The 22,645-nt window shown below is 41.4% G+C and overlaps 1 protein-coding gene across 1 annotated transcript in view; it reads right to left on the bottom strand.

Moving 5' to 3' along the window:
- The window catches only part of myo10l1 (myosin X, like 1), a gene marked incomplete at both ends in the record, with an annotated part of 44,277 nt that overhangs the window by 2,089 nt on the left and 19,543 nt on the right, over positions 1–22,645 (bottom strand). The window contains 37 exons of the mRNA XM_083924933.1: positions 42–165; positions 647–783; positions 928–1,135; positions 1,247–1,395; positions 1,757–1,905; positions 2,017–2,137; positions 2,284–2,441; positions 2,595–2,789; positions 3,185–3,327; positions 3,713–3,768; positions 3,967–4,060; positions 4,145–4,240; positions 4,347–4,451; positions 5,175–5,316; positions 5,605–5,728; positions 5,897–6,739; positions 6,852–7,167; positions 7,251–7,357; positions 7,508–7,640; positions 7,798–7,922; positions 8,043–8,123; positions 8,534–8,636; positions 8,978–9,060; positions 9,154–9,222; positions 9,432–9,524; positions 9,739–9,805; positions 10,562–10,662; positions 10,761–10,907; positions 11,008–11,126; positions 11,219–11,348; positions 11,563–11,669; positions 11,806–11,890; positions 12,012–12,025; positions 12,171–12,295; positions 13,049–13,183; positions 14,727–14,914; positions 16,663–16,821. Coding sequence (XP_083781059.1) covers positions 42–165; positions 647–783; positions 928–1,135; positions 1,247–1,395; positions 1,757–1,905; positions 2,017–2,137; positions 2,284–2,441; positions 2,595–2,789; positions 3,185–3,327; positions 3,713–3,768; positions 3,967–4,060; positions 4,145–4,240; positions 4,347–4,451; positions 5,175–5,316; positions 5,605–5,728; positions 5,897–6,739; positions 6,852–7,167; positions 7,251–7,357; positions 7,508–7,640; positions 7,798–7,922; positions 8,043–8,123; positions 8,534–8,636; positions 8,978–9,060; positions 9,154–9,222; positions 9,432–9,524; positions 9,739–9,805; positions 10,562–10,662; positions 10,761–10,907; positions 11,008–11,126; positions 11,219–11,348; positions 11,563–11,669; positions 11,806–11,890; positions 12,012–12,025; positions 12,171–12,295; positions 13,049–13,183; positions 14,727–14,914; positions 16,663–16,821 — 5,331 coding nt within the window. The remainder of the gene's footprint in view (positions 1–41; positions 166–646; positions 784–927; positions 1,136–1,246; positions 1,396–1,756; positions 1,906–2,016; positions 2,138–2,283; positions 2,442–2,594; positions 2,790–3,184; positions 3,328–3,712; positions 3,769–3,966; positions 4,061–4,144; positions 4,241–4,346; positions 4,452–5,174; positions 5,317–5,604; positions 5,729–5,896; positions 6,740–6,851; positions 7,168–7,250; positions 7,358–7,507; positions 7,641–7,797; positions 7,923–8,042; positions 8,124–8,533; positions 8,637–8,977; positions 9,061–9,153; positions 9,223–9,431; positions 9,525–9,738; positions 9,806–10,561; positions 10,663–10,760; positions 10,908–11,007; positions 11,127–11,218; positions 11,349–11,562; positions 11,670–11,805; positions 11,891–12,011; positions 12,026–12,170; positions 12,296–13,048; positions 13,184–14,726; positions 14,915–16,662; positions 16,822–22,645) is intronic.

Below are 22,645 nucleotides of genomic sequence, written 5' to 3'. Positions count from 1 at the left end.
GAATGGCAAGTCTTGTTGAGGGAACTTGGCTTAAAGCTCACCTGCTCAAACATAAAAGCAAACTCCACTCCTTCTTTTGGCATGCTCTCTACATCCAAGAAGCAGTAGAGCTTAAAGTAGAGCTTCCATTCTCCTTCCTCCTCCTCTTCTTCACTGCCTGCCAATCTGGAAAAATACAGTAGAAGCAGGTTAAAGTGTAATTCCGGCGTAAAATCATCATGTGGTTTTTTTAGGGATTTACATACTTAAAATAAGTCAAGGCCATTTTTTCCGTGTATAAACCACTACGGAGAGAGTCGCTAACAGCCTGACATGATTAACTCGGGGCAGTACGGTGAAGGCATTAAAAAATATATTTTTAAATTAACCACTAATACTGCTCAAAATAACACCAAACCTCTGCAGTAGCGTGATAAGAGTCCTTACACATGAAACAAAGCACCAATGGGCTCCTTCCTTTTGGATTGCATTTGGTTATTGACTTGAATGGACTTTACTACGAGAGGAGTTGGTACCGGGCCAGTTGGTAACTCTTTCAATAAACTACGGCTTCACTAACTACGTTGTTGGCGGTTTGTTTTACACTTTGAGTTACTATAAAGATCAAAACACACCCACCACACATAACTGACAGCAGTGTACGTACCTTTCAAACTTGGCCAGAACATCGGCCACAATCACTCTGCTCTCCAGAGCTCGGTCTGTGCAGGAGTTGTGTTCAAACAGAGAAAACAGATTCTTGCTCTCCTCCATGGCCAAACCTCTGATCAACTTCTCCACAACCTGCAGCAGCAACATTAAAACTCTCACCAGTTTGTAACAGCAAACTGCTATTCAACCGTTAGATCTTGAACTGGGTCTTAAAATTAGATTTGTTTGACTGAGAGGATGGTGCGTCAGTTTGCACGTGTGTATTTTAAAGCGCACCTCTCCAGCTGTGGTGTGTGAATTGATGGAGATCTTGCAGGAGCCTCCTCCGTGGCAGTAGACAGTGGTGCTCATCTCCTGTCTCACCAGAAGGGCGGCGATCTCCTCCTGAGAGGGAACAAACTCACGAGTCTTGGTCTTTTTCAGGGATTCACCGATGAAACTGGCGTAGCGCTCGATCTCCGTGCTGGGATAACGCTCCCGTACCCTGAATCAGATCACATTTATTACACATTTATTCCATGAATGATATATCCAAAAAGGCAGAATCCATATCACACACACACACACACACACACACACACACACACACACACACCTCTTGAGGTGAAAGCGGAGGTATCTTAGAATGACTCGACTCGGTAGGAAGGTGCAGCTCATGCAGGTGAGCAGATGCCAGTGTGCCCGATTGGCCGGGCTGTTAGGCTGAGGCACATGATTGGTCTGCTTGATCACCTGACAATATACCTGAAAAACAGAAATATGAAGTTGAAATTAGAGAAAGTTTTAATCAACATTTGACACCAAACAGACATGTCAGACGTCTGCACAAACATTATGTTGTGGAGAAAAAAGCAATGAGACGTAATTTAATAGAATAAGAAGTACCTGAAACTGAGATAATACTAAAATAGAAAACATTCCTGTAATACTTGTAATACTTACTTCAATGTTTACTTTAATGTATTTTTGTCATCCAGCAAGTTTTCTTTCACACTGCACATAACTGTATTCCTCTCTCCTCTTAACTCTTCTTTGACATTTTATTTAAGAAATTTTAAAAAGTCCTTTATCTTGTTGAGATTAGAGAAGATAGTAAATAAAGTACCTCATCCCTGAGAGGGCGCAGGTCCTGGCAGGTCTGCAGGATGCCCTGAATGATGGGCACAGTGTCTGCCAGCGTCTCCATCTCCTGCAGTGAGTTGAACACTCGCACCGCCTCATCCTGCAGACTGGCATAGCCCTGCTGCCTTTGTACTGCACACAGACAAAGATTAAAAGGAAAAGTTGAACAGAGACAGAGAAGAAGAAGAAACACACACAGCATGTAGCTTATCAATAAAGTCGAAGGGGAGAGTTTTTACTCACGGCTGGTGACCTCTCCGTAAGGGAGCGGCAGTAGAGGGGAGTGCAGAGGATGCTGAGTGTATCTGAGGATGGGGTTCCTCCTGTACATCTGCTCCACGATATCTGGGTTCACACTGTTCTCCTAAAAGGACACAAGGTCAAAAGTCAAATTCAACTAGGAGCAAGTGTGTGCTTATGAAGTGTGTGTGTGTGTGTGTGTGTGTGTGTGTGTGTGTGTGTGTGTGTGTGTGTGTGTGTGTGTGTGTGTGTGTGTGTGTGTGTGTGTACCTTAATGTCTCTGATGAGCTGCAGTGTCGGGGTCTCTATTGGGGTCTTGCTGTCTATGACTCCCTGTATGGCAGCGGTCCACCTCATGGCCTCGTTCAGCATCTTGGTGTAGAGACGGTACGAATGCTTCCTCCCGTACACGATGATGTTCCAGTAACCTGTAAAAACAGGACTCAGTCAGCATGCGTAATGCATTACTACTTAAATATAAAACCAGAAATATCTCTTTACATGTAGTCTCAAACCTCCTATGTCTAATCCCGGATTAAACCTGCTCTTTCTGCCTTTTCCCTTCACTTCGCGTTCCCCACCTGTCTCCCTGTGCACTCGTTCATCCGGCTGAATGACGGAGCAGAGGGAGTTGAGGACCAGAGTTCCCATCTTGGAGGAGTTTCGCTCTGAGCTCTTGTAGTAATCCAGGGAATTGTGGGTCAAAACAAACCAGCGTTTCTTCAGCTTCAGGGAGGTGCTCTTAGCGTTCGTCTTCATCTCCTTTTGGAGCCAGCCTGAAAGGTGATGAGGCAAGAAGAAGGAGGGGAGGGAAAGTGGATGAAAGATGTAATGAATTTGTACAGGAACAACCACGTTCTGCGATTGTTCAATATAATCATTTATCCCCAAATCTATTTGTATTCAAAATCTCATATTGAGATGTCTTAACAACCAAAAACCATCACATGAGGTCTTAAATACTTGAGAACATATGTATTAAAATTTTAAAATAGCTTCTGAAACATCCTACATAAAAAATGTCACATTTATGATTCAGATTTAACATGATATTGCTGACATTTTTAAAATGGTAAACATGCGATTTATATACTGTAAACAGACTTCATAGCTCTTCTAAAGCCCCAACATACAATTTAAAACACCAATAAGTGATGAAACAAATTCTCACCTCTGACAAGAAACTCCTGGCCGTCTATCCTGGCATCTCCTTTGGGTTTCTGCAGCAGACTGATCCAGTGATGCATCTCCTCCGGCGTGTCACTGTTGCAGTGGATCACACGGTTGGCCGTAATGATGACAAAAGAGTTGGGCCTGCAAAGGTCAAATGGGAGACTTTATTTGACTATTCTTAAGGGTTGTATAAATACGAGGGATAGTGATTGCATATTGGGTAACAGGTCTGTTGTGTCATACAGCACGTTCAAATTTAGTTTTTAAAAAGTTTTAATTTCGAACTGGACAGTTGCATTTTCTACAAAGGATTTTTTCCATGTATTCTTTGAGAACATTAAAAAATGTTTATTGTTTGTAAAGAGCGTATCTCTCTCTCTCTTATGATGGAACTGACACTAAAGGAAAAGCTTATTATCTTTTGCTGTAAAATTCAACCGATTTTAAAAACATGAACAAAGAATAAGATGATCTTCGACATGCAAAGTCAGTCAGCATTTGCTTTCTTTTCATCCATCCAACTCACCGATCGGGGTTGTCTGAAGCACAAACAGAGTCAATCAGCCCTACGTCAAGAGTTCCCTATAGAACAAAAGGGGGACGAGGACAATTTAAAAAACAAATTAATGCTGCACCGTTGCTTCTACAAGGATATCTTAGCAATAATAAATTGAACTAACTTAACACAAAGTGAGCTTAACTTTAGCTCAGGTCACATTGTACAGTAAAAGCCAAAAAATTAACTGAATAATGAATGGTAAGTTGTTTTCAGATGTTTACCACGGCGTTCTTTGGGTTCGCCTGCTCATGAGACATCTCCAGCAGCTGCTCAGGGGTGCACACGCGCACTTTACTGAGCACATTAAACCACCCACTGCACAGAAAGACAGAGAAGTTTGAATATATCAATCTACTCAGTGTCATTTACTCGACAAAATCACTGAAGTCTCCACCGCACCTTGCATCCTCTGGTGATTCAGCAAACACCTGATAAGTCCTCTCATCTGTCACAATGTTCAGAGCGTTCTCCTTTTCATGATTATTCACAATCTCCCTGTAAAAACACAAATAGGGATTGACTAAAATATGCAGGTGTCGTCTGCAAAATAAACAGTAAATAAAGGCTTTTTTTGGGCACCGGAGCTTCCTAGAAATCTTACTTGGCGGCTCGGATGTCGATGGTTCCCTTCAGCTTCTCCTCACTGTCGTTCTCGTAGTACATCAGTTTGCTGTCCCTCAGTACAAACCAGCGCATCTTCCAGTTCCTGAGGTAGAACAGACACAATAAAAACAAGACCAAGACGATCTATTCTAGAGACTATAAAGAATAATCTGGAATAGAAGTGATTTAGCTTCTTGATATAAAATACCTCTGATATACTGTACATGCATGTATAAAAGGGTACACAAAATCTATCTTAGTGCAGTCTAAAAGGTTTTATAATGTAAATTATTTTGATTAATCTTTTTGATTGTATAGAAATATTCAGGTTACCTTGTTCAAATTTTATTTTATTTTCACACAGTAATTGAGATAAATACCAGGGCTTCTATGGAAATTGGTTGTTACCTTTATATTCAAAGTCATTCATTAATTTAATTAATTGTTTGTGTTATGTGCAATTCATTTATTTATTATCTATATTTATTTTTTCTCCTTTTGTGCTTTCCAACATGTAACTCAATACCTCTAAATATATTTTGAATGTTCATCTTTTCTCTTTTTTAGATCATGAACTACAGATTAGATTAGTAAGTGTAAAGTAAGTCAGATCTCAAGTCAAAGTACACCATCTTGAGAGGGACACTGAAGTCTTCCAGCACTGCAGAGGGCTCAAAGCATTGGGTTAGACGTAAATATGATCCCAACACCTCAACAGCACACAGTCATTCACATATTAATTGTGCACATCAAAAATTGGACAGCGCACCCAAGGGATATTGTGGTTTCAATTAGCATGCAGGCTGCGCTCAGTAACAACTACAACAACCTCCGTGAGAGAGTGGACAGGCCTCCTCCCTTCTTGTAGAGCCAGCCGGACTTCAGAGACTCTTGTTTGGATCGGAACCACATGAAGGTTTCATCCTTCAGCACACACCAACGCCTCCTCCATGGGATCATCAGACCAGCTGAGGGAGCAGAGAACAAAAGTTGCTGTCATAAAAAATAAAGGTGGAGACTGTTTAACATGAAAATGAGATGGGAAAAAGAATGAAATGAAATTCCATTTTATTTATAGTGCTAAATCATAACAAAAGTTATCTCAGGACACTTTACATCTAGAGTAGGTCAAGACCAAACTCTATGACCTATTAATAATTTACAACCCAACAATTCCCCCAAGTCGCACTATCTTTATTAATAATAAAAAATATAATATAGTTTTGATCCAGCAATGTTATGCACACAATACCCACCCTTCATGTAGAGGTAGCCGTGGAAATACGGTGGTCCATTTCCATTAAACAAGGTCACTCTGCCATTCGTCACTTCTTCATCCGTGTCCATCATGCCATCGTGTTCATCGTCACTGTCCGCATACTGCAACATCATACGATAACATGAATTATCTCTTCTATATAATAACCAATGAACAAGTATACTATATTATCAGATTTATTTTACAATGCTGAGTCAATTTCACTGCATAGCTGCTCATACATATCTGCGTGCACGCGTGTGAGGATGCGTGTGAGTGTGTGTCCTCACAGAGTCGGAGCTGCCTCTGTAGGACTCGATGCTGGCGTTGGTGCAGGTCGACTTCCTCGGGTGCTCGTCGTCCGTCGCGGCGGCGCTACCGCGGTTGCTCCCAGATACGGAGCTGTCGTCTCCGGCGTTGACAGACCCGTCCTCCTCCTCCTGGTCATAATCGGACTCGGTGTCGGCCGGCATGCTGTAGATGGGCTCCTCCCCGTCCCCCAGGCTCTCCACCATGCTCACCTTCCTCTCTGGGTCTGCCTTGGCTCCATCTTTCTTATCCCCCTCTCCTGGGGGAGCTGGATGTGGCGGTGGAGGGGGAGGGACAGAGGAGCTGTCTCCAGGTGGAGGGAGAGGAGAAACGGATGCCCCATCTGTGGGCAGAGGAGGTGGAGGAGGTGGTGCAGGAGGGACTGTCCCCTCCGCAAATGCGGGCGGGGGAGGAGGGAGGTGAGCAAATATGTCCTGATCGATAGGGGCGTCCGTCTCAGCAGGAGGAGGGAAGTCAGGGAGAGGGATGCACTCCTCCTCAGCATGAAACCCTTCGTCAACCTCCTCTTCTTTGGACGCACCTCTGGTGGCACTTGCAGCTTTCGGAGGTTTGACCTCTGCAGCAGGCGTGGCTGCAACTGCTCCCAGCGAAGGGTCCACACCTCCAAAGTTGAGGAGATCGATGAGCTCTGTGGCTTTGCGGGAGGCTTCCTTCTTCATCCGTTTGAGCTCAGCGTCCCGCCGCAGTTGCAGCTCCTGTTTGGAGGACTCACACAGCTGGGACACCTCGTCCTCTCTCTTCTTCTGCAAACGCTCGATCTCTCGCTCTAACTGCAGGATCTCCTCCATCTGCCGGGCCTCATCCTAGACGGGAGCAGAGAAGAGAAGGGTCAAATGATGCTTCATGTGCTTCATTCTGTAAATCAACGGGAGGAGAATAAGATGCAACATCATTTGTTTTAGAAAGAAAACCCACTGAAGCAGCAGCACCGTCCTCTGAAGGCGACACTGATGGTTTTGCCTTTTTCTCCGCTCCTTCATTCACTTCCTCCTGCTCCCCTTCGCCCGCCGCCTTCTTCTCCTCCCCCTCCTCTTTCTTTTTCTCTTCCTCCTCTTTCTTTTTCTTCTCCTGTCTGAGCTTTCGTACTCGCGTACGCGCCACCTGACCTCGCCTGTGTTTCTGCAGCACCAGCGCCGCCTTACGTTGCTTCACGAAGTGTCTGTGTTGGATGTGCTTTCTGAAGTGTTTCTGGAGGGTGACAACACTGGCACGTACACGCTTAAAGTGCTTCCTGTGAATTTAATCGAAAAGCATATAAAACACAGGGAATAAGAACTGACACATACATTTCAGTTCCTGTTATGAGGGGCTTACTTGGCGGAGAAAGTGAGTAGATGGGCTCGAATTATCATGGCAGCTTGGCGCCGGACTTCATCCCTGTCTTTCTCTAAACGCTGCTCCAGGGACTCTTTCATAAACACCTGCAGAACAACAGTGAAAGGTCAACAGGAAGATGTTTAACGCAATGTAGGAAATAATTAATTAAATGACGGATTAATCATGTTTCGTTTGTGGTGGTTGTTCAAAACTTCTGTCTGAGAGGGCTGCTGCCAAGAACAACACAATCTTACCTTGGTCTTGCCCAGCTGCCACTCTTTCTTGGTCTTGTCGTATTTGGTTAGAAGATCCGTACTTTTCTTCTTGTCATCTCCTGCTGCTGCTGCAGATGATGACGATGATTTCTCTTTCTGAATGATTTTATACCTTGCACGTAGGAAAGAAAGAAGACAAATTCTGAGAGACAAACAAGATCTTAGCAAAAAAGGGTAATAAAATATATAATTAAAAGACACTTGCACAACACACACTCATACACAAATGAGATAAAAGATAAGATGAATGCAGATTCAGAGATTCTTACCGAGAGGAGAAATCTTTGAAGGTTCTGCGGACGGGGAACCCAGCCCGACGGATCTTCACGGTCTCCAACATCCCAGAATACCTCAGCTGGTTCAGGACGACCTCCGGGTTAAATACACTTGGATTCTACAAGTGAAAATAAGACAAATTATTCTACATTGAACTGATACTTCACTAGGTGATTGCCGATTGGGCTCTGAGACGGCATCAATGTGAATTTGAAGACTGAGAAGGAAACAGACTGACCTTTTCCATGTTGGGCTTAATGCAGCGAATGAAGAAAGGGTTGGAAACACTCAGAGTGGCCATGAGAGCATGGAGGGAGTCCTGAGGAGACAGAGATAAGGAAACGAATAACATGTCTGAGCATTTCTTTCATATAGTAGTGAACAAAACAGCCATAGTAACTCCTATAAAGATTGTTACATCTTTGAAGGAGTTAAGCTCTTTTGTCTAACTAGTCAACTAATCCTAGTTGAGTGACAGAAAGATTAATCATTTAAAATATATATCATATATATACGTCCAGGTTTTATATATTACTATAAATTGAATATCTTTGATTTTTGGACTGTGCGTTGGACAAAATTGAAGACGTCACCTCAGGGCTCTGGGGAAATCTGATGGGACTTTTCACGTTTTTTTAAGACTAACTGTTCTCTGACTTTGAGACCCTTTGGTATGAGTGGCTCGTTACGTTGGGCATCTAATAATCTCAAAGTGCTTGCATCACTCACCCTGAACTGGGAGCTCACGGTGGGTTTCCGTCTGGCCGTTCCCATCTTCTCCTCATTGTTCCTGCTGCCGACCTTCTCGAACAAGTCGTAGATGAAGTCCAGTCTGAGAGAAACACGATGGATTACACACTCACATATGATGAACATATGAACATATGAATGCTTTTAAATTCAGGCTGAGAGCACTTGAGACGACTTCCTTTACTTGTACAGTAACTGTTTTTTATAATTATATTTGTTGTCTGTATATTGTAACTTTGTAACTTTGCTACCTTGGCCCGGAATCCCTCGAAAAAGAGGTTTTTAATCTCGATAAATTAAATTAAATTAAATTTCAGCTCAAACAACTAATTCTCTAAATGACTGAAATGTACCTTATACCTGTACCTATATCTTGTACCTTATAACCTGATAAACTATTAATTTAGTGTGTAAATGTCCTGCCTGCTGTCCTTAATCATGTTAAGGATGTCGTCTCTGAAGGTGTCTCTGTTCTTCTCCAGGATCCCTTGAACATCATACAGCACCTGAGCGAGACGGACAGGTTCATCAGAAATCACCCAGACTTCACCGCGCTGACAAATATGTCGACACAAGTGGCTCAGATGTACTTCACTCACCTCCCCGGCATAATGTTTGATACCGAACTGATGGTCAGCAAGTCTGGGCTTTACATAGTAAGGGTTCGTCTGCAGAAAACAGGAAAACAGCACAAAAAGTAAAACATAATGTGACATTGAATACTGAGCTCAACATTTTTTTTCTTTAAATAATGCATGCATTTCGCGCGTGTGTGTGTGTGTGTGTGTGTGTGTGTGTGTGTGTGTGTGTGTGTGTGTGTGTGTGTGTGTGTGTGTGTGTGTGTGTGTGTGTGTGTGTGTGTGTGTAAAGAACCTACAGAGTGTCTGCTGTGTAACTTCTCCAGCAGAGTGAAGTCAGTTCCTTTGGGAAATCGACTCTCTTCATTCACGAGTGCCAACAGGCCTAGTTTCTAAGAGAAAGGGAAAAAACATCATTGCATCAACTTTATGAAATCAGGTCCAGTATTATTATCTATATTATCAGTGTCCAGAGAGCATCTGAGGCCCATTTATTTCAACTCACTTCTGCCACACAACTCTGATTTCGAAAAGGCTCCGGCTGACATTATTACAGACATCTAAACCCTTCTTCGGGTAACAAGTTATGATGCATCAATGCCCTACCTTCTCTATAAGGTCCAGACACTCTGCATTGTCCATCCAGTCTATGGCGTCCCACTGGACACCTTCCCTGTAGAGAGTAAACACAAACAGTTACACATGGAAAACCTATATATCATGACATATCATGTAACTTGGTGTAAGGGTGTAGCTTGGGCCAAAGAAGAACTCATTACATTTTGGACAGGATCTCACTCATGGGATGGATACACAAATCATTTTTCCCTTTAGTTGACATTGCAAACTAGGAAATTTGTGCTGCATTCATGTGGTGTCTGAAAAATCAGAAATATTAGTTCCAGACTTTGAAAATGTACGCTGTACTAAATAACATTGTGAGATGGGGTATGCCTGACTGTTGTATCTGTATAGCACATTTTAAAACAAAGTGCTTCAAGGGATTAAAATAAGAGAGCGGGCATAAGGAGAACTAGCTGTAAAAATAGATTAGAATAGCAAAAGGAAATCAAATAAAATAATAAAACAAAAACAGAACTAAACTCAAAGTCAGATTTTTAAAAGTAGGTTTTAAGTTTTTTTCTCAAAAGTGTACAGGATCAACTGCCTTTAAAGTAACTAAATATCTATAGAAACAGACGTAATTATGTTATGTTACGAAATACTTTTTGGTAATGTACCGTTTTGGGTTGTAATTTTGTTGCAATGCATTATAAATCGATATTTTGTTTGGTCTTGTGATTGTATTTGATACCTTGAAGTTTTATATTTTTAATACTGCTATAAAGAAGTCCATTAACTAAATAAGTCACTGTCAAACTAACTAACTATCTTTGTTTGTAACGATATACTGTATGTAGAAGTGCACCTGTTGTACTCTAGCTGCTCCAGGGAGAAGATATGCTTGTTGAAGTACTCCTGAAGTTTCTCGTTCGCGTAGTTGATGTTAAACTGCTCAAACCGATTCACCTGGAAGCAAAGACACATATCTTATATAGCGATCTGTACGTGTGTGGGTAAGTAGTACTTAGAAAACAGCCTCCAGCAAAACAGTTCAAAGGTCTGACCTCAAAGTTCTCAAAGCCAAAGATGTCAAGGATGCCGATGGATTTAAAGTTTTCCTTTCCTTTGATCTTCTGATTGATCTTGAGGATGATCCAGGAAAAACACTGGGAATACAACGCCATGGCAACAGAGTCCCGGGAATCCACAGCCTGTAAGGACGGAGATGCGGGAGTGTGAGCGTGTTGGGAATAGCCAAAGATTGATCCACAAGGGGAGAGTAACTGTGTGTATATATTTGTGTGTGCTGACCTGTTCTATAGTGAGTGGAGAGCAGATTTCCTCTCCTCTGAGAATTATGGAGCGCTGAGTCAGGACTTCGGACAGCTGGAAGGCATCCAGGCCCAGCAGCTCGCTGGCATTAGTGACCACTGAAAGATGGACAATGATGTGTTACACTTCTGCAACACATCTTTCTAAGTTTTACTCTTCCTAAGTCACTTTACACAAACCGTGGACTCACCTTGCTTTGTGGTGATCTGGGCTCCTCCTGCAGTCATGAACTCGATGTTTCCCAGCTGTAAGACTCCAGACAGCAGCTTAAACATGTCTCTGATCTCATCCTCTGCGAACTCCAACACTTTCAGCGCCTCCTACACGCAGAAAAGAAACAGAAGAAGAGCTTTTAACAACTTTTATCTCAGTGCCTGCATTAGAAGATAAAAGGAATATAGTGCAGGTGCTATAGGCTAATATGGATCATTCTTAGTTTGACAAGCTCTGCCTCTAGAGAAGATTTTGTTTATAAAACTCAAATCTACTCGACAAAGAAAGGAGAAAAGACAGAGTAAATGCAGTCACACTGACCATTACACTGTTATACAGTTCTTTGTCATTCAGGCTCTTGTCCTTCAGACATCCTGATTGGCTGAGGTAGTGGAAAGATTCAGGAGGGTCCTCCAGGAAGTAGAGGCCTGATAGAGGAAATGTGTCAAGTCAGGGTGATTTTGGCAGAGATGCACATTGAGATATTTAACTGCTCTGCTGTTTAAACCATCAAATATTCTATGGAGGAAAAAATCAGGTGATGATTTGTATGCTCTCCCTTACTTTTATGGTCTTTGTTAGCACCCGCCAGCAGAGCATAGAAGATGTGGTAGTTTCGTTCTCCGGGGTTTTGTCGCACCACTCGGTTCTACAACAAAATCAATGCAGCAAATCCACAATTAACATTTCATTAAGATTCACAATGCAGAACCGACAAATCCCCCCTTATTAATTTCACCGTAACTTAATATGACTGCAGACGTGGTTACCTTTTCCAGTAAATCTGAAAGGTGGAGAGTCAAGGGAACGACCATGAAATGCGACATCTTCACAAATATACTCCTCTTGCACAGCTTTTTATTCAAAAGCATACACATTTTGGTAGATTTAATACAAATATGCTTATTTTAAAATACATATAAGGATACAGTCAATGACGCAGCCTCCCTGGATGTTGCCGCCCTCAGAGAAGTGAAGTTGGATGAACTTCCCAAAGCGACTGGAGTTGTTGTTGTAAACAGTCTTAGCATTACCAAACGCTTCCATGATCGGACTGCACAGAGTAAAAACCTGCAGTTAGTGCATTTTGTTTAGTCTGTCATTTATCTGTGCATGCAGTATAGAATACAGTACACCCACCATGTGCTACCATTGTTTTACTGACCTTTACTTATCTATGGAAAACTGACTGAGGAAGCATGTTCTTTTACAGCAATGCTCTGCGTCATATTAACATAATCACACACTCACGTTGGCAAAGGCTTGATTTGACTTGTAAACAAAATCCTGACATCATGTCACTGATGTAAAAACATTAATACTACATTAATAATATTAAAATTCACTGTAATTTTAATAGTTAGCATTAAGGCTGCAAAAATGCGTCCAGTAATCGATTTGTTGAGCGACAGACACTTAATCAGCAACTATTTTTTAACAATCAATTAACCGTTTTAATCATTTAAGCAATAATGTCAAACATTTGATGCCACCAGCCTCCCAAATATGAGGATTTGCACCTTTTTATATCACAGGTGTCTCCTTGGAGTTAGCATTCAGAGAGTCAGCCTTCAAGACTTGTTTTTGATGACTTTATTCAGAGTTGTCCCTAAAGACTTAAAACTTTTGACATGGTCTAGACTAGAATGTCTTTGAGCCCTTGATACTTTCTGTTTCAATATTTGACCTGAACGTCTTTCGAAAGACTTTAGACTTGACTTTGACAGTCCCACACCACTTAAAATAGCACTGGCGGTTAAAGTAAAGCAAAAAGAAAGTGTGTCATCTTCACTTTGCTCATCTGTACCTGCTCTGCACGATGGCCTGCTCTACTCGTGTACTTTTCTCCGATGGAGTAGTCCCAGCTGAGTTTTGGCTCATCACCGACAGGAACTGAAGCAACAGTTTAGTGCTCTCCGTCTTCCCTGCCCCTGATTCACCACTGGAGTACACACACACACACACACACACACACACACACACACACACACACACAATCACACACAACGCAATTCAATTTAATACACTGTGACCTTCTCTGACATTCCCATACCTCAAACTAGTCTGGTCATTTAATTGATGTTAAGGATTGATAGCTTGAGGGATATTGCATTAACTCCCAGTCTATCTTAATCATGATAAAAAGAAAGACAAAGCCCGAGTGTAATTGAAAGTATGAGCCAGTCTGACCCAATTACCAGATTAGCCTAGCGGACCAGTAGCCGTTAACAAACTCAACCCAGGGTTTATTTGTTTTTTGTTTTTATTGGTGGAGGGATGGTGTTTCTTAATTTTCTCCGCCAAGGCAGATGCAATCTCGATTTGATCTTCTCCTCTAGTCCTTCATAAATAACACTACTTTAAGATTGACTCTTTGAGCTTGAGCTCAGCTCTGTTTCTCTCCTCAAACACCCACTGAAATCAATACGTCTTAAATGTCAGCCTTCACCTTGATTTTCATTGTTGTTTCTTCCAGCCTCTGCATGAAAACCAAATCCACCTAGAGGCACTTCTAAAGCACACTAATTATCTTGTTAAAATGTACCAAAAAAACGAGGTGTAAAAATGTTTCTTTATGCTAAGATAGGCTAATGGTCGCCTGGCTGTATACCTTCATATTTACAGACATATATGGGTGCTTTTGATCTTCTCCACCAACTGTTGACATGAAAGCAAATAAGGCAACGGAAGCCGCTGAGAGGCAAGTGAGAAAACAAAAAGTCAATTATTAGTGTTTATGAGAAGCTGAATTATTTTTTTGCCAGGATCATTTTCTTTAAAAAAAAAAAAAAAAAAAAGGGCCAACCTGTGAAATATGCCGTGAAAAAAAGTTAGAGGCGGTGATTTTTCTTCTCAGGATCATTATTTTGTGTTTGATGTTGTAAAACTCATTTCGGCCACAGGAGGCTGAAGTGCACTAATACCTCATGTTCTGGAGCAGATTAAAATATATTTTCAAGCCAAAAGAAAGACATATTAGTTATGTTACATAACTTTCAAACACACAATGTACTTTGTGTGTAGAGTTCATGGAGAAATTCAAACTCATGTTAGTCTAGTCTGGAACAGTGGTGCACTTTAGCATCATGTGGCCAAACGTTATTTTACAACAACAAAAAACTTTTGTTCCTACCAGACGTTTTTTAAAAGTTTATCCTGGCAAAACCATTTTTCAAACAAATCTACATCAGACTCTGAAAATGGATCATCAGATTTTTTTTTTCTCACTTGCCTTTCAGGACTTCTGAATGAGGCAGACATTCAGACACATAAAACATGAAATTGTATCTCTGGGTAAGTAGGACAGTAGGAATTGTTGGATTTTCTAAAAAACAGAACTACCCTCCAGCCTAATGCATGCTGGGATAGGCTGCAGTCCCCTGTGACACAGGATTTAACAAATGGATGGATTGATGGCTTTGGAGATCAACCATGAATTAGAGGTAAACCAGTATATTTAGCGATTAAAATAGCCTTGAACTCACCTGATGAGGACACACTGACTGTCGTGGCGTTTCCAGATGCAGCGGTAGCATTCATTGGCCACGGCAAAGATGTGCGGAGGGAGCTCCCCTATATGATGCTTGGAGTACAGGTCCACCCTCTCCGGGTCGTACATACCTGAGATCTGCTTGTAGGGGTTGACGGCTGCCAGGATGCTGCCGATATTAGTCTGAAAACAGTCAAGGAGTGACCTTTCAGGTTCGGTCTCTGTATCACTTTTATTTGCCTTTTTTTCCACTTCTCTCTGTTCCAAACATACAGATATAAACATGCACCCGCACACTTACAGTAAAATCACTAACATATGGAAACAACAAGCTCTCAGGAACACATACAGATACATACAAATATGTGAAATATGAAAGCAGCCCTGTTTTGATATTAATCTGGATTGGAGGCTAAGGGAACACAGCAGGGTGGAGACCTGACAGTGAGAGAGACGATTGACGAATCGCCAGATTTTTATTAGAAAGCTGAGGTCAAATCAGTGAGATGATGGAGGCGGGAGGTTGTATTTCCATTTTGAGCTGTTTGTGATTTGACACCTATCACCTTGCCTTCTACCATTCTGCACTGGTAACAAAAAAATGTCCGCAGGCCTTCCAACGTGTCATATTACCCTGTCTGTGCATTTCTGTGCACTACACAAATATAAAATAAACTGTGCCGAAGGGCACAGATACACATAAATATGCAGTGACACAGAAAGCTGCTGACCCACACAGGGTAAATTCTTCTGATCAGATTAAGGGAAATCTATGTATGGACAATATTTCATCATCTAGATTAGGTCACAACCAGGGAGGCTGTTATTGGTCTGTTGTCTGGTAATCTGCCAGGTTTTCAGGGTTCCCAGATGTCTGACTTTCAACAGAACATAATCGTGATCGAACTGAACCAATTTTAATTGATCTGAAAATCCATTTTATGACCATAATCAGAGATTATCATACAGTAATTTCATATCATCAATGGTCATGGGGGAGATAACTTCATTAAGGTGGGTAATAAAGACGTGAGAAAGCCCAATGCTGTTGCCAATCAACTGGTTTGGAACAAGTCAACCAGGCTACAGTGTAGTTGGTAGAGAGAAGTGGAGGTAGCTAAGATACAAAACAAGTAATCTCGGCCATCTAACCCCACTACTAGATTAACATGGAATTTGATTCAACTGGGAAAATTTGAATTGTTCTTTCATGCCAGCTAGAAGCGACCATGTTTCATGCAGCCCGCAGACGAAGACAAATGAATATGATACTGGAGAAGACCCTGACAACGGAAACAGCTGATCAGTCACGTGTGTTAAATGTTTGCCACATCAGAACTTAGTCAGCAGAGGTGTTTCCATATCCCATCTAAGCGCATCAACTCTTTTTCCACAAAGACAAAAAAAAACCTCAAGCCAGTTTTTTGCACATTTGAGAAAGTTTTATCAATTTGTTCTGTTTCCATACAGCTATCCTAATGCTATCCTTCAAAAAGTCCATAAAAAGCATCGGTTGTGTCAGATTTACTGCATAAATGTACACAAAAAAGAATCATGCATTTGTCCTTTTAGTGTTTTTCTCATTCAGTTTCTGTTAAAACTGCAAAAACTATGTGTAATTGTTCGTCATTGTGGATGTCCCATCAGGATTAAACTCTTATGGATTACATCTTTAAAGAAGTGGATTTTAGTTTATTGTTGTTTTAACCGTTGATTTAATTTAGCACAATATTCTCCCTTTATAAGCCTCTCTCTCGCCGTCTCTCAACCTATTCCACTCAGAGTATCCGATAAGATGCTTTGCGCTTCCATCTAAAAGCCTCATATATGTGAAGATTACTGGAAGAGGAAAAGGGGGACATATGAAGACATAAACACAATGTACACACACGCACTTAGCTACAATCCCACAGACACCTGAATACACTTACATATATGTTATCCTTCTGGTAGCGCTGGTACAGGTTGTGCATGATGGCGGCCTCGTGCAGCTCAGCCAGCGCTGACATGTCCTCCACCCCATCGATGCTGGACTGGTGCATAGCGTACACCCGCTCCCTGGTAACCTCGGCCTGCTGCAGGTACAACACCTGGAAGACAAGACAAACAGACTGTCACTTATCATCTCTAAATTTGTTGAATTATGTGAGTTATATTCTTGTCCTTTTAGTGCGGGCCCACTTTTACCTCACCCTGACACATTGATTTCTATATCGGTTAGAGTTTCAAACATTTCCCACTATGGCTTTCAATAACCCTGGGAAAGCACCTGGAGTAGTTGCAGTCATACTCATGGTGCTTTATAAAACAAGAGAAAAAGCTCTACTTGGATCATCTGATAGCAATGTAACCCAAAGCAGGTGCTCCTCACAGCAGGCAACCAATGTTCACAAGAGAAAGAATAACTTTCCCAAAAAACACTGCTTCATTAAAGTAATGATTTAAAAATGAGTACAGGCTAATCCCTCCTCCAGTCCGCATGTCATAGTGTCCTTGGGCAAGATACTTACCCCTAAATTGGTGTGTGCATATGCATCTGAATGATAAGATTAGATCCTGATGGGCACTTGTGTGTGAATGTGGCGTGTAGTGTAAAGCACTTTGAGTTGTCGGAAGACTAGAAAGGCGCTACATGAATGCAAGCATCCATTTACCTCTGCAACAGTAGTTTTAAAAGTTGCGACTGGTACTGCAAAGTTTAGATTATTTCAGCCCCAGGACTTTTTGCTTGTGGAAAATAAGAGGACAGGGGGGCAGAATATAAAATGGGATTTGCCTTAAATGACTAATTCTACAACAAGAGAGACTTCTGTCACCAACTTCTGTCATCTACTGCCAAATCCACACTTTCAACAGCCAATGATAAACGAGTGCTGATGAGTGACAGCAATTTCAGACTAATTGCAAAACCACAGAACCACTCAATTATGACTGCCAGTTAGCTTAGCTTAGCTTAGCATAAGCTGAAATGTGATGAACTATTTCCTTTTCGAGCTGGTACAAAACACCTGTACCAGCTCTACATGTCTTCACTGGTTGGTTTCATGTAAAAACAACAACAAAAAACAAAATTGTAATGTCGTTGGTGAGGTGCTGGTAGGCATTTCAGGTTTCAATCAGGTTAGCTGTTTGCCCCAGTTTCCAGTCTTTACACTAAACTAAGCTAAGTGGCTGCTGGCTGTAGCTTCATATTTACCGTACAGACACGAGAGTGATATTGACTTCTTCGTCCATATCCTGCGGGTATTTCCCCAAATGCTGAACTATCCATTAAGAGAATTTAGGGGTTTTAAAGTGATGTTTCTCTCACACACTAACACTGAGTGATGTGCTGTGTTGTATTGCATTAAGATTGTGTGTGCTCAAGGTCAAGTGAAAAAAAAAAAAAGAAAATACGTCACATTATCTTTTTTGCTTCAGTTTGTCAACCTTTTCATTCATTCATGAAACATTTATTTATACTGGAGAGATCATTGAGGGGAGACCCCACATTTACGAAGCTATCAGTCAGACTAATTGTGATGCAACATGATAAAAATACACATGATGAGAATACAGAGCTTTATGGCTCTTCCTCAATCTCAACAATGTCATCCGATGCCATGGCAACTAGAGGGCAGGGGACAAGATGGTTTGGGAACCTTCCTATTGGAGGAAAAGAAGAAGAAGAAGAAACGTGACAGAGTAACAGATTTGATCTGGCAGGACGTGACAGGTGAAAGCAGCTCGATGCAATTCATGTCAGGCGCACACACATGCTGCTATCACAATCTCTTTCTCTTGCGTTCACACACACACACACACACACACACACACACACAAACACACATACACACGCAGATACAGATAGTTAAAAGTCATTATATCTCAACATAAAGGTCGTTCATTCATTCCAGCTAAATCAACTCTCTAATAATAGAAACCACGGCCTTTACAATACTGGGTTGGTAATATGTCAGCTCAGTCTCACAGCCAGTGTGTGTGTGTGTGTGTGTGTGTGTGTGTGTGTGTGTGTGTGTGTGTGTGTGTGTGTGTGTGTGTGTGTGTTGCTGTAACAGATGTATTGGGAGTCTGTTGTGAGTGGCAGAGGGGCACACTGTAGGCGTTTCAACATCATGTTCTTAAATAAATCTTTTTCCCTCCAGTAATAGTGTTTTCTCCTGCACAGAGCTCTTGAGTGCAGACAGCTCTCAACAAACTTACATCCCTATCATCGTTCGCCAACACTCCTGCACGTAAAATGTTATTTGAGGCCGACAGATAGTCATGTCACTAACCTTTCCCCGCTCACTCGGCTGTGATGAAATGACCAAATTATCCCTTGTCGTCCATTAGAGAAAGCATAGCACACTATCTTTACTATGACTACGTCCACTTGACTGTTCACCCATTTACAAGAGTGCTACTTAGTCAAGGTATGCTATCCGAGCACAATTACCTATATACATGAGTAATACAGCTGGGGTCAGGATCTGTGGCCAGCTCTGGCATGGCAAAAGTGCAAAAATGCAGCAACAATAAAACTAGGTTGCAATTTTTTATTATTTCAAGTTTAACGTTAGTTATTTAAGCAAAATTTATAATAAAAATGTACTGTTTCTGTTTGTATATTAACAACAATATACAAATCTGCTTAAAGCTGCAGTTGGCAAGTCTGGAAGATCTTAGCGATAACTCTCACGCCCCTCCCCCACTACCAACAAGCTCCCTTTTGTGCTCGTCAGTGCGCGTGCACCAGATTTCTGTGAGCGCGTCCGTCTTTTCAGTATCCATCAATGAGATGGAGAACACGCTACACGGAGGTAGGCTGGCTAATTTACTCATAGATAGCAATTGCTAACATCATTTAGCGTATGCCTAGCTTGGCTTTCATTACTATTCTTACTTCTTAGATGACAAAACACACATCACTGTTTCTGCGCTGAGTTGTTAAACGTACGATGTGATTAAATATATAGATTACAAGCAGCTAGGTTTTAGTGATGAGGGAAGTTTGGAGACCCATGCTAGAGCTGCTGCCTTCGCCACCCGACCCCGATAAGCGGTTGAAGATGAGTGAGTGTATGATGAGTGATAATGATATCGTAACGTGTAGGTGGGATCTGTGGCATGTGCACAAACTGTGATTGACAGTCAGCTCTCACGCAGCCCTGTGCTGAGTGGACAAGATGAACCAGGCGCTGGATTTTTATAAAACAAATAACAGGCTCTAGAGACTTAGACCCCCCACCCCCAAGTAAGCCAAAAATCAGGCTTTAACGCTGTGTTGTGATCACTGGCTCACTTTTCTGAGTGATGAGCTGCTTCATATCGACTGCATTACATCAAGATCTGAGTGTTTTCCTATATCTGTGAGCAAGAAAAGACTGACAGTCCCTCAAATTACATCCACGTCCTTAGTTCTCACCCTATTAAATCTCTCGCTCTCCCACTCTCCCTGTCTGCATGCCTTCATGTCTTAAACATCTCTGGGTCTCTCTCATCTCGCTTTCCCTTTGTACGCCACTCCTCTTTTATCCCATCCCCCTTTGTCATTTCTCTCTGTTCTCTCGATCTCGTCCTCCCTCACATCATCCCACTCTTCATTAATTTGCTCCTCTCTCTTCTTTATTGCCGGTTCCTGTAACCTCCATGCTTATTTCGGATGAGCTTCCTTCAGCTTGTTTTCTTTCTGATCTATCTCTCCATCTGTCTGTCTAATGTCCAGGCATCCCTGTGTGTTCACTCAAACAGATTCACTAATGCCTGAGTGCCTCAAGCTGAGACCCCTGCCTGTAATTGAAGGTTTACTGAGAACAAGAAAGCATCAAGCATGCCAGGGTAACTGATAGTGGAACAGGGGATAAGGCTTCACACACACAAACATGCAGCACATGTGTTGAAGGAACAACTGAACTGGAGTTCTGGGTTGTCAAAATTCAACTCTGCCCGTCTCATTTCTCATCTCATGTTATTCATAAATAAAAAGCCCTACTGTTGTAGCTTCCAAACTACCTCACATCTCTTCTCTCGTTTAAATCTAGTAACTACAGTATACAATCCAGTAATTACTGAACGATATACAGTATCCTTTATTTACGTCAGCAGAACTGGTTTCAGTTGAAACGGCAAACGGCCCTAATTGTGTTGTTTCTGTTCTGTAGATTGTGTTCTTGTTCTCTCTTCTCAGGTCTCTCTTGAAATAAAGAGATATTAATATCAATAAGACTGACTGATTAAATAAAGATTCAATTAAAAAATAAAATAACTTCCTTCCATTTACTGTAAAACTTGTTATAATGCTCTGTGCCAGGGGATAACCAGTGGTTGTCTACATAAAGAAAATGGTGTGAATAATAATTCATAATTGTATGGAAAATCACATCAGGTGGCTCAGTATGGCTCAAGCAGAACAATTAAAGCAACCAAGAATCTACAAATAAGCATGGCTGCACTGTTTCACAGTAAGACAGACCTGTATAATGATGTAGTTATGAATATTGTTATGATGTAACAGATAACTCCAGGTGGTTTACTATAATCTAAAATTAAAGGGATTTAATTTTGTGATTCCAAAAAGTTAGGGGATTACAATACACTTCAATGTAGCGTTCCTGACTTTTAGTGTCTGAATGAAAATTAATCAGAAACACTGCATCCTATACATTTCCCATAATTCAATTGAATAGCATCTCTCTGTTGGACCTCCCATTCCATTTCTTCATAACACAGGCTTCATGTTGTCAGAGAGCATTTGTAAAATCATCAGGCTTATTTTCTCAGACTTTAGAAAATTCCCACCAGACTCAGAAGACAGTAAATAACTGTTTTCGCAGTTTAAGTAGCACTCCTCATGTAAACTGAATTTGTGAGTGCCCCTTTAAAAAAGGCTCTATCGCCAATCATTGCTTTTATGAAAAAAAAAAAAAAATGTAAGATTAAAGCAAATAAATGCCTGGGCTATAGTTCTGGGTTTTACAATGGCGTCTAAGCTGCTTTCATATCTAAAGGCCTTTAACAGCAGATAAAGCAGACATCTTCAGAGAAAACCGCGTGGGACAACATAGATTCAGATGATTCAGAGAGAGGAGGGATGCTACGGAGTGAGAAAGTATGTCAGTGACTGAAATAAAATGCAGCTGAAGTGGAAGATGGGGAAAAAAAAGGTTTTCGCAAACATCTCCATCTTGTTCTTGCATTGCCCTCTGGTATGCTTGGCACACCACACACACACACACACACACACACACACACACACACACACACACACACACACACACACACACACACACACACACACACACACACACACACAGAGAAAGGACACATGCATAGACAAACTGTACTGTATGTGAAGCACATACACACAAATACAAACATGTACCGTAAGTCTGACTACACACAGAGTCTAAAATGGGATACAGCATATTCAATAATTCATTATTGGAGAGAGGAAGACAAGAAAGACATGGGATTAATGAGAGAAAACATAAAGAGAGACTGGCATAAACTGAAAGGGAGAGAGCGAAAGAGTGAGAGTGATGGAGACGTAGAGGATGGTTAACCAACTCTGATTTCTCGTCAGTGTTACTGTTACATCTCTCACTATCAAATAAAGTGCTGGAGAGGAAACTTCTGGAAGGATAGCATCTGTGTTATTCTGTATATTTCTTATTGCCAAATAATCACATGAAAAGACTAAAACCAACAACGTTACGAACTTGTAGGTAAGGGTGATAAATAACGCCATAAAAAACTGGCAAGACCATTTTCAAAGGACTCCCTTGACTTCTGACCTCGGGAGTCTCCCACTTAATGATAATCCCAGACAGTTTTTCTCATGCACTATAAATGTGTTATTTTCACCTATTCTAAAATGGTTTATTTGAATATTTATGCATACTGGAGTTTCAATGAATCCAATGGTATTCATGT

Source organism: Echiichthys vipera, assembly GCF_963691815.1.
Source record: "Echiichthys vipera genome assembly, chromosome: 12".
Taxonomy (NCBI): domain Eukaryota; kingdom Metazoa; phylum Chordata; class Actinopteri; order Perciformes; family Trachinidae; genus Echiichthys; species Echiichthys vipera.
The sequence above is the reverse complement of the archived record's forward strand: the minus strand, read 5'-3'. Positions and strand labels throughout refer to the sequence as shown.